The sequence below is a fragment of the Vulpes vulpes genome, chromosome 12, assembly GCF_048418805.1.
Source record: "Vulpes vulpes isolate BD-2025 chromosome 12, VulVul3, whole genome shotgun sequence".
Lineage (NCBI taxonomy): Eukaryota > Metazoa > Chordata > Mammalia > Carnivora > Canidae > Vulpes > Vulpes vulpes.
This window is the reverse complement of record NC_132791.1, coordinates 155676211-155693251: the sequence shown is the minus strand read 5'-3', so window position 1 is coordinate 155693251 and position 17041 is coordinate 155676211. Positions and strand designations below refer to the sequence as shown.

The 17041-nt window shown below is 49.0% G+C and overlaps 1 protein-coding gene across 1 annotated transcript in view; it reads right to left on the bottom strand.

Moving 5' to 3' along the window:
- The window catches only part of DHCR24 (24-dehydrocholesterol reductase), a 31378-nt gene extending 26848 nt beyond the window's left edge, over positions 1-4530 (bottom strand). Inside the window, exons 1-2 of the mRNA XM_026007007.2 lie at positions 4200-4530; positions 763-918 (exon numbers count right to left, since the gene is read on the bottom strand). Coding sequence (XP_025862792.1) covers positions 763-918; positions 4200-4430 — 387 coding nt within the window. The 5' untranslated portion in view covers positions 4431-4530. The remainder of the gene's footprint in view (positions 1-762; positions 919-4199) is intronic.
- Between the last annotated feature and the right edge of the window lie 12511 nt (positions 4531-17041).

Below are 17041 nucleotides of genomic sequence, written 5' to 3'. Positions count from 1 at the left end.
TCTGCCTCTCTCTCTCTCTGTGACTATCATAAATAAATAAAGATTAAAAAAAATGTTTAAAAAAAAAAAAAAAAAAAAAAAAAAAAAAAAAACAAACCCATTTCCTTCTGAGGCACCTGGGTGGCCCAGTGGTTGAGTGTCTGCCTTTGGCTCAGGGCATGATCCCGGGGTCCTGGGATCGAGTCCCGCATTGGGCTCCCCGCAGGGAGCCTGCTTCTCCCTCTGCCTGTGTCTCTGCCTCTCTCTCTGGGTCTCTCATGAATAAATTAAATAAAAATTCTTCAAAAAATAAAAAACAAACCTATTTCCTTTTTCCTTGCACCAGGTTTCAAAAAAAGTTACTAGATAGGCCAAAGATGATGCACGTGTCTAAGGCTATTAACAAGTGGGTCCCTAGGAAGCTTGGAAGAAGGCCCACCCTCCCTGCCACGTCCATAGCTCATCTTTTGCCAGCATACTTCCTTAACAGGAAGGGATAAATAGGTTCCGTTTTGTCTCTCATCTTTGCCCATGACTTCCCCATCCTTTTCTCCTGTGGAACTGCTGACAGTCAACGAGTCTCCCTGAGTTCAGTCTGCCCACCAGGGGGACACAGCTATGACTGATCTCTTCCAGAGCCATGAGGTTTTTTGAAGGATCCAGAGCCTTCTGTGATGAGCGGGGCCCTCTCGGCTAAAATTGTCTCCCTGTGGGTCACTTGCACCAGGGAGGGTGCCTCCCCCACCCCCCGTCCCTGGGGCTGGGGAACTGTGCCACTCTCACCTGTTTCTTGGTGTCCACCTCCAGAATGTCCATCAAGTTGATCATGATGTTTTTGTGTGTCTTCTTGTACTTCCCAACCCGCAGTGAGACAGTGAGCCAGCCGGGGCGCCCAGTGCACATGAAGGTCTTGCTGCCCTGCTCCTTCCATTCCCGCACCTGCAAGAGTAGGACAGAGGCTAAGCTGGGCCCCCCAGGGTATAGAGCAGCTTGCAGCCCTGCTTTCAGGAGAGGGAGCTGGGAGTGATGCCTTCATGTTTCAACAAACACTTCCCGAGCCCCAGCACCCCGCCGGGCACTGGAAGACCCGCAGCCCTTTCCCTCTGAAACCTTCCCTGGCTAGTGCCACAAGGCAAAGTGGGATGGAGAAAGAGCTAAAATCCAGGATCAAAGTGCTACGTAAACAATGCTCACTGGGAAGCCCAGGCAAGGTCTTACAGCGATAATAAAAGAACTCTACGATGATAACAATCTCCTGGGTGCCCCCACTGTGCAGGGCACCCAGGCACCTACTATACACTGTCTCATTGACTTCTCACAACAACCCCAGGAGGGTGGGATGACCAGCCCCTTCTTATAGGGGAGAAAGCTGAGAAACAAAAAAACTTGGTCACTCAACAAGTGAAGGGCAGAGCCCAGATTCACACCCAGGACTGTCCAACTTCCGGCCTGCAAAGATAGATGGGCTTGTGTTAATAGTCAGGAAGAGAATAACAGTTAACAGTTAATGGAGGCTTATGTGCCAAGCCCCGTTCTAAGCAAGTGTATGTGTTAACTCATATGTCACTGGAGGGGGAGAGAAGGGGTGGGGGAAGGACCACAAACCCAATGGAAGGAAGAGCTTTTGCAAAGCCTCTACTGCAAATGACCAGAGCACACAACACAGAGAACAAATGGCCCAGGAGACTCCACGCCCACCAGGAACACAGGAGGAAGTGCTCCTTTTCTGCTGAGATAGACATCTATTGCTGTGACCTTTGACCATTTGTTTCTTCTTCATATGCTTTTAAAGGTTCCATCTTCCTTGGGTCCAGGTGATGCTAAGTCTCCCCCTGCTCCAGAAGATGGGCATGTGACTTAGGTCTGATTTTGTCCTTTTGGCCACAGTGACCAGTTCAGGGATGGGCCCAGGGTCCAAGTCAAGACAATAAGACCCATTCTAGGAGAGGAACTCTCGTTTTACTGGGATTGTGGAGCCGGTTGTATGAAACTGCTGGGGTTTCCTCAGGGAGATGGGCCTCCCTGAGTACAAAGTCAACCCAGTCAACCCAACGAAAGCCGAGCCAGTAGATGGCAGATGGATGGAAAGCTGGAGATGAGGAACAGGGAATCCTCGATCTAGTCATACCTGAGCCAGTTTTATTCTTGGACTTTTCGGGATCTGGGCCAACAAAATCCCTTGCTGCTCAGGCCAGTGTGAGTTGAGCTCCTACCACATGCAACCAAGAGTCGTGGAGGGGGCTGGGTTGAAGCTGGCTGGGTAAACAAACAGCTCAACATGGGGGAGCAAAAAAATAAAAATAAAAATAAAATAATTAAAAAAAACATGGGGGAGCACTTTTCTGCCATCTGAGGCCAGGGTGCCCTGTGAATAGAGGTATATGAGCAGAAGAGGGATTCCATGATCATCTGGCCTTGCCCCTGCCTGACTGCAAACCCAGGGCTTCATACAAACTCCAGGGTGTAGGAAATGGATTCTGGGTGCTGCATTCCAGCTGTTGGGTGGGCCGCATGAAGTGAGTGTGTGGAAGCCTTAAAGCCTGAACCACCGGTTGGACTGGATCCTGATGGGAACCAAGCAAGAATCTGGCAGGGAGGTACTGTTGTGCAAAGTCCTTCTTGTGAGTATGTGCAAGTCAGGGAGACATGGGGAGGGCCAAGAAAAAGGGCCACTAGTCAGGGGGTTATTGCCACAAGCCAGGTGTGAGGCAACAGAACCAGATCTACTGGGTGGAATGGAAAGGGATGGGAAAGGAGAAAGGTCAGAGATCAGGCTCTAAAACCAGGCTGATCTGGTTTCCAGCCCCATTTACCAGCTATAGCCACCTTGAACACATGACTACCGATTCAGCCTCAATTTTTCCCTGTCTGTAAAACAGGTCTAAGTCCTCCCAGGATTGCTGTGAAATTAGAAATGATGGACATCAAGGCTTGGGGCGTGGCACGTGTCAGGGCAGGGTAGTGGGCTGGTCTGGCCAAGCCCCTTGTCTTCTTGTCCAGTGAGAACCTCTGGCTTAGTTTTAGCTAAACAAGCACGCACTGGGCTGCTCTGGAGAGGGCCCCATGGGCCAGAGGTGACTTGGACAATAACAGTCCCTGCCTTTCAGGAACCCACACTTGGATGGAGGGTGGGGGTGTGTGTATGGGGGGGGAAACAACAAACAAGTAAACAGGGAAATCTGAACCTATGGAAAGAGCTAGGGAAGAGGGTGCAGTCGGGGAGGGAGGGTAGGCAGGGCTCTGGAGCTGTGACTGTGGCCGGCTGAACGCAGGGTAGCCCACGCAAAGCAATTCCAGACATTGCATTCTGCTACCCAGCCCAAGGTCTTATGCCTCATAGGAGTGGCCCTCAGCATCCATCTTCCCACTCTTGCTCGCGGCACCCAGCACTGCACCCACTGAACATGGAGGCTTCTACACCTGCGCTGAGGGTGGCGACAGGAAACAGAAGCTCTTTGCAACCTGACACTCCTAAGAGGAACGTAAGGAGGGATAGAGGGAGGCCAAGAAAATGCCCAGGCTGGAAGGCCACGCCAACCCTGGGCACAGAGAAGGAGGTTCCAGGGTGAGCCGCAGCGGGGGCAGCGGCAGGGACTCCGTGGGGGCGCAGACCCCGGGTGGGGGGATGGGGTTTGGAGGCGGGGAGGATGTACAGAGTTACTGGGGATGCCTCCTCCAGAGGTGAGTACCCGCCCAGCGCCCCAAGGCTCTTCACCCTCACCCCGGCTGGGTGCTACCTTCTCACCTCGGTCCTTCGTTCTCAAAGAGGCAAGAGCTCCTTGCTGCTGCAGAGTAAACTCTCAACTCTAGACCCCGCCCCAACCTAGTTCCGAGGGGAACTTTCCAACCTTCCCCCGCTCCCGGCCTGGGCTCACAGCCAACCCTCCGCCGGACACACCTTCGCCCCGTCAGTTCCCCGACTCCCCGGTCTCTCCCGCCGGCCCCACCCCCCAGGAGCCCCCGTCTCCGGGATGCGTCGGGCCCGGCGGCAGCCACCTGCTCCCGGCTCACCCTGCCCGGTCTGGTGATCCCGTCTACCCTCTGGGGCCCCCGCAGGTGCTCCGCGCAGGGCACACACCTCGCTCCCGGGAAGCGCCCCCGCCCCCCCCGCCCCCCCCCCGCCCCCCCGCCCCCCGGGCCCCCGGGGCACCGCAGCACCCAGCGCCGCGCATCCCGCCGCGCATCCCGCCGCGCATCCCGCCGCGCCCCGCGCCGCTCACCTGCTTCTGGATGTCCCGCACGCGCTGCCCGTGCAGGCGAGGCGCGCTGCTGAGCTTGAACACCACCCAGGCGCGCACGTAGTAGTAGATGTCGAAGATGAGCGAGAGCGGCAGGAGGAAGAGGCACACGAACACCCAGCGCTGGTGGATGAGCACGAACTCCAGCCCCTTCACGCGGACCCAGAGCAGGAAGAGCAGCGCGCACACGGCCAGCGACACGGCGGGCTCCATGGTGGGGCCGGCGGCGCGCCGCGCGGGGGAGGGGGTCCCGGCTCGCGCCGCCCGTCACCGCCGCCCGCTCCACGCCCGCCCGCCCGCCGGCTCCGCGCCCGCCCGCGCCCGCGCCCGCCGCCCGCCGCCCGCCGCCCGCCGCCCGCTCCCCGGGAGTCGGGGTCGCCTCGCCGCCTCGCGATTGGCTCGGGCCGCCAAGGTTCGGTGGGCCGAGACCCGGCTGGCGACCAATGGCGAGCCGCGCCGGGGATCGGACCAGGAAGCCGCCGCGCTGATTGGCTGCGGGAGGCGGGCCGCCCCACCCCCTTCGGCCGTCGCGCGGGGAGGGGCGGCTGGGGAACACGCGCGCCCGCGGGGTCGGGGCGCCCTGCGGCGCGGGGGCTGCGGGGACGCCGGCTCGAGGGCCGGTCCAGCCGCCGCGCGCTGGGTCGCGCCCCACGGCCCTGGGTCGGGCGCCCCGCAGCTCGGCCGCGGACTCCCGGCCCCGCGGGGAGCGCGCGCTTAGCCCTGACCGCGGCCGGCGGGTCGCGCGGTGCGCTCAGGCCACGAGGTGCACCTTGCCATTTCCCCAGGCGCTTTCTGTAGGCTCGGTGGAGCCATGCAGCGGGTCGGGGGGCGCGGGGGTAGGGTGAGCTCCATTTTATCAATGAGGAAGCATCCCAGAAGAGTGCAAAACGGCTCCCTTACCCCTTTCCCACTCGGCTGATGCAGATAGGACTGGAGGGGAAAGAAGGAAGGACCCCCCCGCCCCCCGCAGCCACGGTGAATGCGCCCTAGCGGCCACTGTGCCAGGCAGTGGGGCAGGCCCGAGCAGGGGGGGCTCCAGTACGGAGGAGCAGGGACTGTGACCGGCAAAAGATTAAATCCAGTGTCCTTTGCGTTTCACCTCGATTCTGTAGAGAGCTGGTTACCTCTTCTGAAATTTTAGAAAGTGCAGGCGATTTTTATTTTAGGAGCTAACCTTGACCACTGAGGTCCTAAACTGGCCTTGCTTATCACCTATCCACTTCCCTCTGTTTTCATCTTTGCCAGAAGGAACATGCACTCGTAGGAGGTCCCCTGGGCCCCCACGATCCCTCAGATTTTCAGTACCTTTGCTCCCAATGGAACCTCTGCAATGGCCTTACCGTTCCCTTAATAGAGCTAGACGTACATCCTTGAATCAGCTCCGGGCCACCTCTAAAACTACATTTATGACACTTTCTTCCCCTTTCAAGTGCTCATAAAATAAAGTGCAGCTGTCCTGATTCTTACACGTTATTTTGTTCACTGTCTCTTTATGGGTCTCTCACACTGGCAGACTGAGCTTTAGGGCACGCGATGTCTCCTCGTTCACTTTTGTGTTTGCAGTTTCTAGCGCAGTGCTTGATGCTAGTAGACACTCCAGGGTTTGTTGACCAATGAATGAATGAAGAATGTAGGCAGAGGCTCGAATGTTCAATAATGATCAAAGTCCACATAGTGTGAGGCTGTTTGCACTGGGCTTTAAAAATGAATAGCCTAGCCCTGCAATGTCTTATACAACAGCTACTAGCTACTGGTATGTGGCTAATCTAAATTGAAATGAACGTTAAGTGTAAAACACTGGATTCCAAAGACAGTACAAAGAAGAGAATGTGAACTATTTCACTAATAATTTAATATTGATTATGTGTTGCAAGGATAGTGTTTTGATGTGCTGGGTTGAATAAAATATTAAAGTTGATTTCACTTGCTCTGTTTACCTTTTAAAGGTAGCTACTAAAAATTTTAAAATTATTGATCGGTCTTAAGTTAAATCTCTAGCAGCGCCAATCAAGAGGGGGCACCAAAAATGCAAAGAACAGAGCCACTCTGGAAAACTCACCCTGGGTTCTGTTTGAATTCAAATGTTAGAACTGTTAGGGAGGGCTTTGCTTTAAAAGCTTAACCATTCTGGGGGCCCTGGGAGGCCCAGTTGGTTAAGCGTCTGCCTTCGGCTCAGGTCTTGAACTCAGGGTCCTGGACTGGAGCCCTGCATGTGAGATCAGGCTCTGTGCTCAGCGGGGAATCTGCTTGAGACTCTCTCCCTCTGCACCCCACCCCCATACTTGCTCACTTGCCTGTGTGCACGCTCTCTCTCTTAAATAAATGAATAAATCTTAAAAAAAAAATGCTTAACCATCTTGAGTATTGTTGGGGTATGAGGTAATCTGGAAAGTTAAGTTCTACATAAAAATCAACTTTGGACTAAAGTGTTTAGTGCCTTGTAGTTGAGAAGCCACAAAATTACTGGTAATCAGAATAGTTTTAACCTTGGGAAAAGGAGGAGTACACCTCAATAACCAAATAGGACTGAGGTTTAGGGGACAACTCTCAAAAAAGAAAATGAATGAAAAAGTACTCAGAACAATAGTTAACCCAGCCTGCAGGTCCTCATTCTCTCTTCCTGCCTACCTGCCTGCATCTTTGATTCTTCTTTTCTGTCTCCATGAACCTCAGCCTTATGGGGCTGCTTTTGTCTAGGCAAGAAAAGTAGTAACCCCAGGTTGGGCCAATTAGTTAATTTTTATCATTTTAATTAACATATAGTAAAGGTGCTTATCGTTTGTGTACAGTTTATGGATTTCCGCATATATAAGGGTTTTTGTAATCAACACAGTGAAGATCTAGAATTGTTTCACCCCAAAAAACTCCCTCCTTTGGAGTTACATCCTTCCGCCACCTTTAGCCCCTGGAGACAAGTGCTCTGTTCGCAGTAGTATAGTTTTTTGTCTTTTCCAGAGATCAAGGTCATCCAAATGGAATCATGCAGTTTGTTATCTTGGGCCCATTAATAGGTTTCAATGGATTTCCTCTAGTGGTAAAATAAACATAACAATGGTCATCCTATTATTTTTAAGATATTATTTATTTATTCATGAGACAGAGAGAGAGAGAGAGAGAGAGGCAGAGACACAGGCAGAGGGAGAAGCAGGCTCTATGCAGGGAGCCTGACGTGGGACTCGATCCCAGGTCTCCAGGATCACGCCCTGGGCTGAAGACAGCGCTAAACCGCTGAGCCACCCGGGCTGCCCCATCCTAAATATTTTTAAGTGTACAGTTCGATGGTATTAAATACATTCACATGGAGCACATGGAGGGTTTAGTCAGTTAAGCGTCTGCCTTTGACTCAGGTCATGATTCTGGAGTCCTGGGATTGAGCCCCATGTGAGGCTCCCCACTCAGTGGGGAGTCGGCTTCTCCCTCTCTCTCTGCCCCTCCCTGCCCTGCTCATGTTCTTTCTCTTGCTTGCTATCTCAAATAAATAAAATCTTAAAAAATAAACAAGTAAATAAATAAATACGTTCACATTGTTGTGCAGCCAACACCACCGTCCATTCTCATAGCTCTCTTCATCTGAAACTCTGCGCCCACTAAACAGTAACTCTCCATACCCCTGCCCCTGGCACCTGGCAACTCCCATTCTACTTTCTGTCTCTATGATTCTGATGACTCTCAGTATCTCATACAGTATTTGTCTTTTTGTGATTGGCTATTTCATTTAGCCTCCTGTCTTCGAGATTCATCCATGTTGTAGCATATTGAGGAGTTTGCTTCCTTTTTAAGGCTGAAATATTCCATTGTATGTATTACACTTTACTTATCCATTCATCTGTCAATGGACACTTGGGTTGCTTCCATGTTTTATCCATGTGAACAATGCTGCTGTGAATATGGGTGTACAAGTATCTTTTCAAGACCTTACTTTCAATTCTTCTGGGTATACACCCAGAAGTGGAATTGCGGGATCATATGGTAATTCCAGGTTTAATTTTTGAGGAACCACCATACTGTTTTCCACAGTGGCTGCACGATTTTATATCCCTACCAGCAATACCTAATGCTTTCCCCTGCTCCATTTCTTTGTCAACACTTGTTTTCTGGTTTTTTGTTTTGTTTTTTCTTTTTATAGTAGTCATGCTGGGGATACAGTAGTAAACTAGACACAGTCCACACTCTGACAGACCCTTGTGGGAGATCTAGACCATCCACGAGCAATTATAAATCAATGTTAAGTGTTATGATAAAGAATTATGGGGTGCTATGGAGGCACATGAAGTGTCATCTATATAGACGCTCTGAGAGGGCTTCTGGAAGAAATTGATGACTAAGCAGACATACCATGGGATGAATGGGATTAATAGGAGTTAGCCAGGTGAATTATTTGGGTCTAAAGGAATGAGAGCTGTTCAAGAAAGGAATGCCATCCAAAGATAACTAAAGTTCACATATTTATGACCATACTTCTAGACCTATCTTTAGGCTCACATACACATACTTATGTGATTTTACAAAACAAGATCATTTCAACATAAGCTTTCTAATTTGCTTTTTAAAAATTTAACCACGTGCTATAGACATTGTAAATGGCTTCTTTACATTCTATTGCATATGTTTGTGTGTACACTGATAGATGTGTGTGTATGTGTGCATGCATGTATATAACTTAATTTGTTCAATCAGTATGCTGTTAAAGGACAATTAAATTGTTTCCAAAGTTTAATTATGATGGGTGCATTTCCAGTAAATTTTCATTATCACACATGTTTGAACTCATGAAATCTTAACTTTCATATTATATTTTAAAACTGATTGCCAAATTGCTCTTCAAAAATGCTATCCACAGAGTATAAGAATAACAATTTCCAGGGATGGCTCAGCAGTTTGGGGCCTGCCTTTGGCCCATGGTGAGATCCTGGAGTCCCCGGATCCAGTCCCACATCGGGCTCCCAGCATGGAGCCTGCTTCTCCCTCTGCCTGTGTCTCTGCCTCTCTCTCTCTCTGTGTCTATCATAAATAGATGAATAAATCTTAAAAAAAAGAATAAAAATTTCCCCAGGCCCTTACTGACATGAAATGTCATGGTTAAAGTTTATTTATTTATAATCTCTGCACCCAACATGGGGCTTGAACTCACCACCCGAAGATCAAGAGTCTTATGTTCTACTGACTGAACCAGCCAGGACCCCCTGTCATGGTTATTGTGACTATAGTAATTGCAGACCACATAGCTGGTTGCACCATTTAGCCTGTCCCATGGCTCTCATAGCACACATGCAAGCAGTTTGCTTAAGACCAACCTACTACAAAGGACATTCAGCACCAGTCTCCTTTTCCAGCTTGCCATAATGACCAGTTCTCAGTGCTTTCTAGTTAGGAAGGCTGAAGCCAATGTCTCAGACTGACTGGTCTTGGTGATTGAGAGGTAGTCCACAGAAATTAAGGCTTTGCCATTTCTATCCTTGGCGCTGGCAGCCTAGAATGCTTCCACACATTACTGCCTTTTCCAAGGGCAGCTCTCCTAATCTCTATTTGCCCAGTGCCCAGCACAAGACCAGTGTCCCCAAGTCATCTGATTCTCAGTTTGATTCTTGAATGTGAATAATTTCAATTCCTTCAAACAACATCAGAAAATCCCTTAAACAAAAACTGTCAGGGAATAAGCACCACATACAAGCAGTAACACCTATGTATCTTCACTTGCGCAGTGGGCAGACTTCAGCAGCTCACTATTAGCAATACCAGTGACCCCAGTAAAGGTTAGCAGTGCCCATTTCATTCTGATAATCTTATTTGAATCCTGACTCCCATATATTAACCCTGGGCAAAGTTACTTCACTGCTCTAGATTAAGTTGTGGCATGTAGTGAGTTTCCAGTGAAAATTATCTGTCATTACCATTTCTCAACTGAAAGGGGCAACTCTCTTTGATCTTTTACACAGCCTCTGCCCTTACCCCTCATAAGAGATAAATGATCTCAAAGTCACAGGCTGTTGACTTAAATTGATGTGTAAAATGAAACCACTGATTTAATAAGCTTGGTGGCTTGACATTCTTTGGATGATGGGCAGAGGAACAGGCTGATACATGAAGGGACAGCTGTGTAGTAGGAGTGAGTTGCAGCTGGTATTGGAATTGCTACACATGAACAGAAAAGCAGCCTGGGCGGTTTAATGAGGGACAAACAGTCCTCTCTAAGTAACCTTCCTGAGGGCATAGTTGTGGGTCTGACAGCTCTTTATGGTAATAGATGTGCTTAATGATCACTGGAAACATCAATAAGAGGTCAAATATGGTCCAAGCAAGCTGTTCAGCCAGGCAAAGAGATGTATGATGCCTTTTAAAGAGACACCTAAACTTTACTTGGGAAGGGATCTCTTTGAGAAACCACTTCATCTAAACTTTTACTCGCCCAAGGCCCGGGTGTCCTCAATTTTAGAAGTATGTGGACCAAAAAAATGTTTTAAAAAATTGGGGACAATCCCAGGGTTGCCAGCTTGTTATTTTGCTGTGTGAAGAAAGCAACCAACTGAAGAACCCCCCCCCCTCCCTGCTTATCCTCCTTACATGAAAGAAAGAAAATTTCAATACCAGAAAAAGTCGGAAGGTCATATGGACTCAGGATAAAAACAGTCCTTCAAAGTGAACACATTTAGCATTCTGAAACACTTGATATATTCCATAATTTTTCTGACTTCTGGAGGCATTGTCATGAACCAACCAAAAAAGTCTGGGATTTAGAAAGAACCACTTTCTGGAGGGTGTGATGGTTCTCAAAGTGTAGACCAGAAGCAGCAGCCACAGTATCGCTTGGGGACTGGTTACGGATGCGAAGTCTCAGGCCCCTTCCTGGGCTTTAGGGAGCAAAAGTTCTGGAAGCAGGCCCATTGATCGTATTTTAGCAAGCTGTCAGAGTGATTCTTACACACCCACGTGCAAGAGCTGCTGTCATAAACCACCCTCGTAAATGGATTACACATTTCTCTTTGGAAATCCTCCAGTAGCACAATCGCACCACCTCAAAAAGAAGCCTTTTTGCAAGTTCCCTCAGGTGGTTAGAAACTCCTAGAGTAGCCTCCTTGGTCCCAGTTCTGCCCTTTTGAGCCACACAGAATGAGTCTTCCCCGTCTCCTCCCATCTGTACATTTGAAGGTAACTCTTACAGCTCCCATCTTCCAGGTAAGAACAGCCACTGCTCTTCACTGGTCTTCACATGATGTAATCTCTAGTCCTTTCAGACGCCCTCAGCTGAGGCCCTCTTACTATTATTACTAACAACCAGCCCTTACTGAACGCCTGTGACTATGTGCCGTGTACTGCCTAGGATACTCCATGCACCCCCATGGTCAGTCTTCTCAACAGCCCTGCAAATTGGTCTACTGTCTCCATTCTACAGAAAGAACAGAAGCTCAGGAGGTCAAGTAACACATCCAACAGCACTTGGCTTGTAAACACTTGAACCAGGATTCCACATCCCACTCTACCAGACTGCCCTTAAATTTCCATCAAAATCTTGTTAATTGAGGGGAGGCTGAGCCGGGAAGAGATGACCATGAGGTCTGAGTATGTAACACGGGGGTAATAGCACGGACTCCGGAGTCAAACAAATCAGGGTTGAGTTCTGTTTCCTGCAGATACTAATTATATGACCTTGCGTGTGTTTCTATTTGCTCAAAGCCTTAATTTCCCCATCTGTACAATGAGGGTAATGACAGATTCCACCTCCATAAGGCCGCTTTGAGTAGGAAATGAATTAGTGCTTATAAAGCACTTAGCAAAGTGCTCCGTATATAGTAAGTACTTGGTAAATATCTGTTATTACTGAATAGATGTACTCAGCAATTATATAATTATAATACAGATGAGCCGTATGGAGACACATGCACGTTATGGGGACATAAAGCACTGTCTTCTTTTTTACTCCACGGAACACCCACTTATTTTCAGCCTGGGTCTATTTCAGCAACTTCCAACTGGTCCTCTGTCTGCAGTTTCTCACTTTGGCACCAACCTACAGACGCCGACAGGTTTGTCTTCAACTTTGAGCGTATGTGTCATCTCCTTGCTGAAACAGACATCTGCAAATTAAGTTTGAGTTTCTTGTCCAGGCCTCCAAGGGTCTGTATATCATGTGGCCCTAAATTCCCACTCTCCCCTTGTCCCCACTGTTGCCCTACATGGACTCTGGCTCCAGCTGAGCTGAGTTCTGTGTCTTTCTTTAGACATGAAGCTCTTCTGCTATTTTTCCATCCACGATGGCCACGATCTCCACCTCCCCTTCCCCTGCCCTGTGGCTTTTTACCTGCGTTTTCTCGTTGATTTGGTACTATTGCTCTCAGGAAACTTCTTCTTACAACGCCCAAAGAGATGCGGGTAACTTCTTCCTTTGAACCCACCCGGCCCTTATTTCCTTAATTGTAAGAGCGTTAGGAAAGGAAGCTTAGATCCTGCCACCAGATAGACCTGGGTTGCGATTCTGGATCTTTCTCTAATTAGTGTAACCTCTCCCTGCGGTTAAAGTTCCTTATCTGACAATCAAAGATAATAAAGTCTGGCTCAGGTGGTGTCTCTGAAGATGAAAGGAGACTGGGAGATGCCAGACCTCTGCTCCGAGTCTGGTTCAACCACTACGCTCCCTTCTCCCCTACAGCATAACATGACTTGTATGCCCTATTCGTTGACAGCAAGGACTTCTTCATCTTCACCATGGTGGTATCGCTCACGGAGCTTAGAATAATTCTTCAAAAGCAGATGCTCAATAAATACATGATAAATGGAATGAAGGCCTTCTTACTAGCTAAGTGGTCTCAGTTCACTTAACCTCTTGAGCATCGGTAATCTTGTCTTTAAAACTAGTGATATTAAAAATAAATCTTTATGTGCCTTCCAGCCATGCCATTCTTTCGTTCATAAGCTGTCCCTTCTTCCTCATCCCTTTTCCCACTGCAACCTCATACCAGCTCCTGTGACCCTCTCCTGAAGGTTTGTGTTTAGATCACCCATGATTTAGACTTGCTTGATTCTGGAGGGCCTGGGTGGCTCAGCTGGTTAAGCAGCAGCCTTGGGCTTAGGTCATGATCTTGGAGTCCTGGGATCTAGCCCTGTGTTGGGATCCTTGTTCATCAGGGAGCCTGCTTCTCCCTCTCCCTCTGTGCTCGAGAGCTCTCTCTCTCTCTCTCTCTCAAATAAATAAAATCTTAAAAAAAAATAATAACCCAGAATTACCAGGTTGCTCCTTGCTTCATTGAGCTCCCACTGTTCAGCGGCCCCAACCCACTGTGAACTCACTCAGGGACTTCATGCAGATATTCCCAAATCTTTCTAAACAGCAGAAGAATGGCAAGGCAGAAATACAGTTTTCAAGCAAAATGCCTTGGTGCTGATCTCCTTGGTTCTATGCAGGGTCTCTGGACTCAGGCTAGGCCACAATCACACTGTTCTGGGAAAAGAGGGTGTTACAGGCACAGGAGAGAATCTGAAGGGAGCATGGGCCAATTTATACAGGAATCTAGCACCCCTGGGGAGTAGAGGGCATCAGACCCCTAACCCCCCAAGCACTTGTCCTCGACAGGTCCAGACGCCCAGCAGGTGGACACTGTGATCTGGTCCCTGGTCCTAGTGCTGGTGGGAAGGTATAAAAAGCCTCAAAGGACAGCACACCACAGCGGTCTGGTGGAGGCGGAGGGCTCATTTCTGGACAGTGCCCCGCTGTGCCACTCCGGGGAACCTGAGGAGAGGGTGGCTTTGGTGGCCTTTATAGACTGGTGTTGAACAGCGACACCTTCTGACAGTCATGGGTCATTGCAACGATGAAGTGAGGAATCCTCAGACCCTTTGGAATTCTTGGCTAGTTGGAAAGGAGGCAGGTGTCTTAAGAGAGAGGTTTGGACTTTCTGTTGAGAAGGGAAGGTGAAGGCTTGAGCAGTTAATGTGAAGAACGAAGATGTGGCCATATTTTTACACTGAGCGGTGAGGGGGGACAAATCAGGCACTCATATACCAACATACCCTGCTCTCATCCTATACCGGTGATGCTACTGGCAATCTCTACTTGGAGTCCTACAAGAACCTCAAATTCCTGCATGTCCCAGTTCCCACTGCAAGCTAGTTCATGCTCCCTAAAGTTCCATTCTGGATTATGGTGCCATCAGTGCAGTTTCCCAAGCTGGAAACATTGGAGGCACTCTTTAAAAAAGAAACCACTACACAGACATCTTTTCATGATATAAGTAATGTCTATCACAAAATGATTCCATTTTACAGATGTGGGGACTGAGGCTAGAAGAAGAATCATCATGACTTCAGGGTCATATGACCAATATACTCTATTGTACAATCTGGAGAAAGTTCTAGAGAAGAGAACACATGCTGACATTTCCAGATTTTTTAAAAAGCCTTTTCAGATTCCAGTCTCTTTGGAGTGTGATTTGTCTGTTTACATCCTCTGAATTCTTGGGGACATGGCTTCAGTATTGCTCTGAGGAAGCTGCGCTGGTGTCCTGACCCATACTGATACTATAACACATTCTACAAGATAATCTTGAGCCCTGCTGCTGTTGGGAGGCATTTGCATGCCTCAGCTCATTTCATCTTTACCATGATCCTATACATTTCATGGAATGGCAGTCTGCCCCCCCCCCCCCGCCTTTTCAAATGAGAAAACTAAAGTTGAGAGGAGCTAAAGGCGGAAGGAGGATTTAAATCAGCTGAGCATCTGAGTGTGATCTTGGGGTCCAGGGATGGAGTCCCGCATCGGGCTCCCTGTGAGGAGCCTGCTTCTCCCTGTGCCTATGTCTCTGCCCCTCTTTCTGTGTCTCTCATGAATATATAAATAGAATCTTTTAAAAAATAACTTGAATCTATCTGACCATAAATCTCATGTCTTTCTCCTGCAGTGCTGTGGTCACTTGGCATGTGCCTGGCAAGGAGGGGCACTTAGCACAGCTCTTCTCAAACTTGACCGTGCACTGGGAAACTCCTGAAACACACAGTCTGATCCTGGACATGGGAGTCCGGTGGGAGACTGTGTTTCCAACCTTTCCCCAAGTGATTCCGATGCTTCTCGGAGAACCACAGCTTGAGAAGCAGAAGGTCAGAGCTCCCCTCTCATCCTGTGGCAGAAGAAATGGAGGCTTAGAGAAGTAAAGTGACTTGCTTCAAGTCACAGAGCAGGTCAGTGGAAGGGGCAGAGTAAGGACTGGAGAACTGGCTTCTAGCCTGGAGCCTTCCCTACCTGGTGTCTCTGTTAGTAACCTGCTGCCTCTCACCCCCCGCCCTACCTTTCCACACTCTTTGATGCTAGAGCTGGGACCCAGCAAACGCCACCCTGCTTTGCCCACTGGCCTTGGGTTAGGATCTGTGCAACGTGCTCCCATGGCAAGTGAGGAAGGGGGAAAAGAGGAGAGAGACAGAGAGAGGGAGGACCTCCTCTGCCATCACTGGGGTGGGTCCAGGGGAGGGGACTTGCTCCTCAGTGTGCCGCCGCCGAGGACTTCTGCGCGCTCTGCTCTTCCTGGGAGCTTCTCCCCAGTGACACCTCTGCTGCACTAGTGGCTCCTTCCTTGGCAGCAGCTGCATCCAGCTGTGGTTTTGCCTGTCCTTGAAGAACATCCTCAGCATACCTCAGCCTCCGGGGCACCCCCTCCCCAGGGCTTGGGTCCCAGGCCTGCAGGACCCTCTCCTAGTGTTTACATTTAATAATTCCAGCCTCTTTCCATTGTCCACCCCCAGCCCTAGGAGCGAGGCAGATTCCTGCCCTTGCTCCTTCCATATCTCAGTGTTTTCTTCTTGCCTTTCAGCTCCTGATTCAGCAACTTTATTTTATTTTAGGATTTTATTTTTTGGGGAAGGGGGAGCCTGGGTGGCTCAGTTGGCTAAGCCGCCTACTTTTGGTTTCAGCTCAGGTCATGATCTCAGGGTCCTGGAATTGAGCCCTTCCTCAGGCTCCGTGCTCAGTGGGGAATCTGCTTGAGATTCTCTCCATCTCCCTCTGCCTGTCCTCCTGCTTGTGCTCTCTCTCTCTCAAATAAATAAATACATCTTTTTAAAAATCTTATTTTTAAGTAATCTTTACACTCCATGTGTGGCTTGGACTCACAACCCTGAGATCAAGAGTAACATACTCCATCCACTGAGCCAGCCAGGCATCCCCTGAGTCAGCAACTTTAAACCAACTTTACATTTCTTTATAGTAAATTCTCTGTTAAAATAACTGGACCTTGACTAATATCCTGACTAGAGTCTGGATTTCTAGAAGTAATTGTGGTAAGTCTAGCACCTATGGGAATGAGCACCGAGTATATAATAGCAAGTACACATGCTGGTGTCTACCTGCTTGTGCACACACACACACACATACACACACATAGAAGGGATGAAGCTGTTGTATATTTTTCTCTAATGGTGGACCCACAGAAAGGCCTTTGCGTTAAATATATGCTGATTAAACTGAAAATATATTTTTGGCTTCCTACAGGTGGTGAGGAGGAGGAGGGGCCAGGTTTTAAAATCTGCGGGACTCGGGCTTCTGATTCCAGTTCTTCATTTAGTGGGCAGGCTTCCTCTCCATGTCTTCCTAGGGAAGACAGAGATAATAATCTTCACATCTGTGCTGTTGTCAAAGTGAGAAGTCAGGGAGGTAAACGTCTGACTCTGCGGTTGGAGCACACTTGGAGCGCTGCCAGGGCACAACATGTTAACAGGGATGTTCTAATGAGACTCCAGTGGAGAAGAATCAGAAGCACACGGGAGCTAGGAAGGCTAAATTGTCCATGAATATCAGAGAGATAGGAAGTGATTTTCTGGTAGGGATGAAGCCTAAAAGCTTCTCG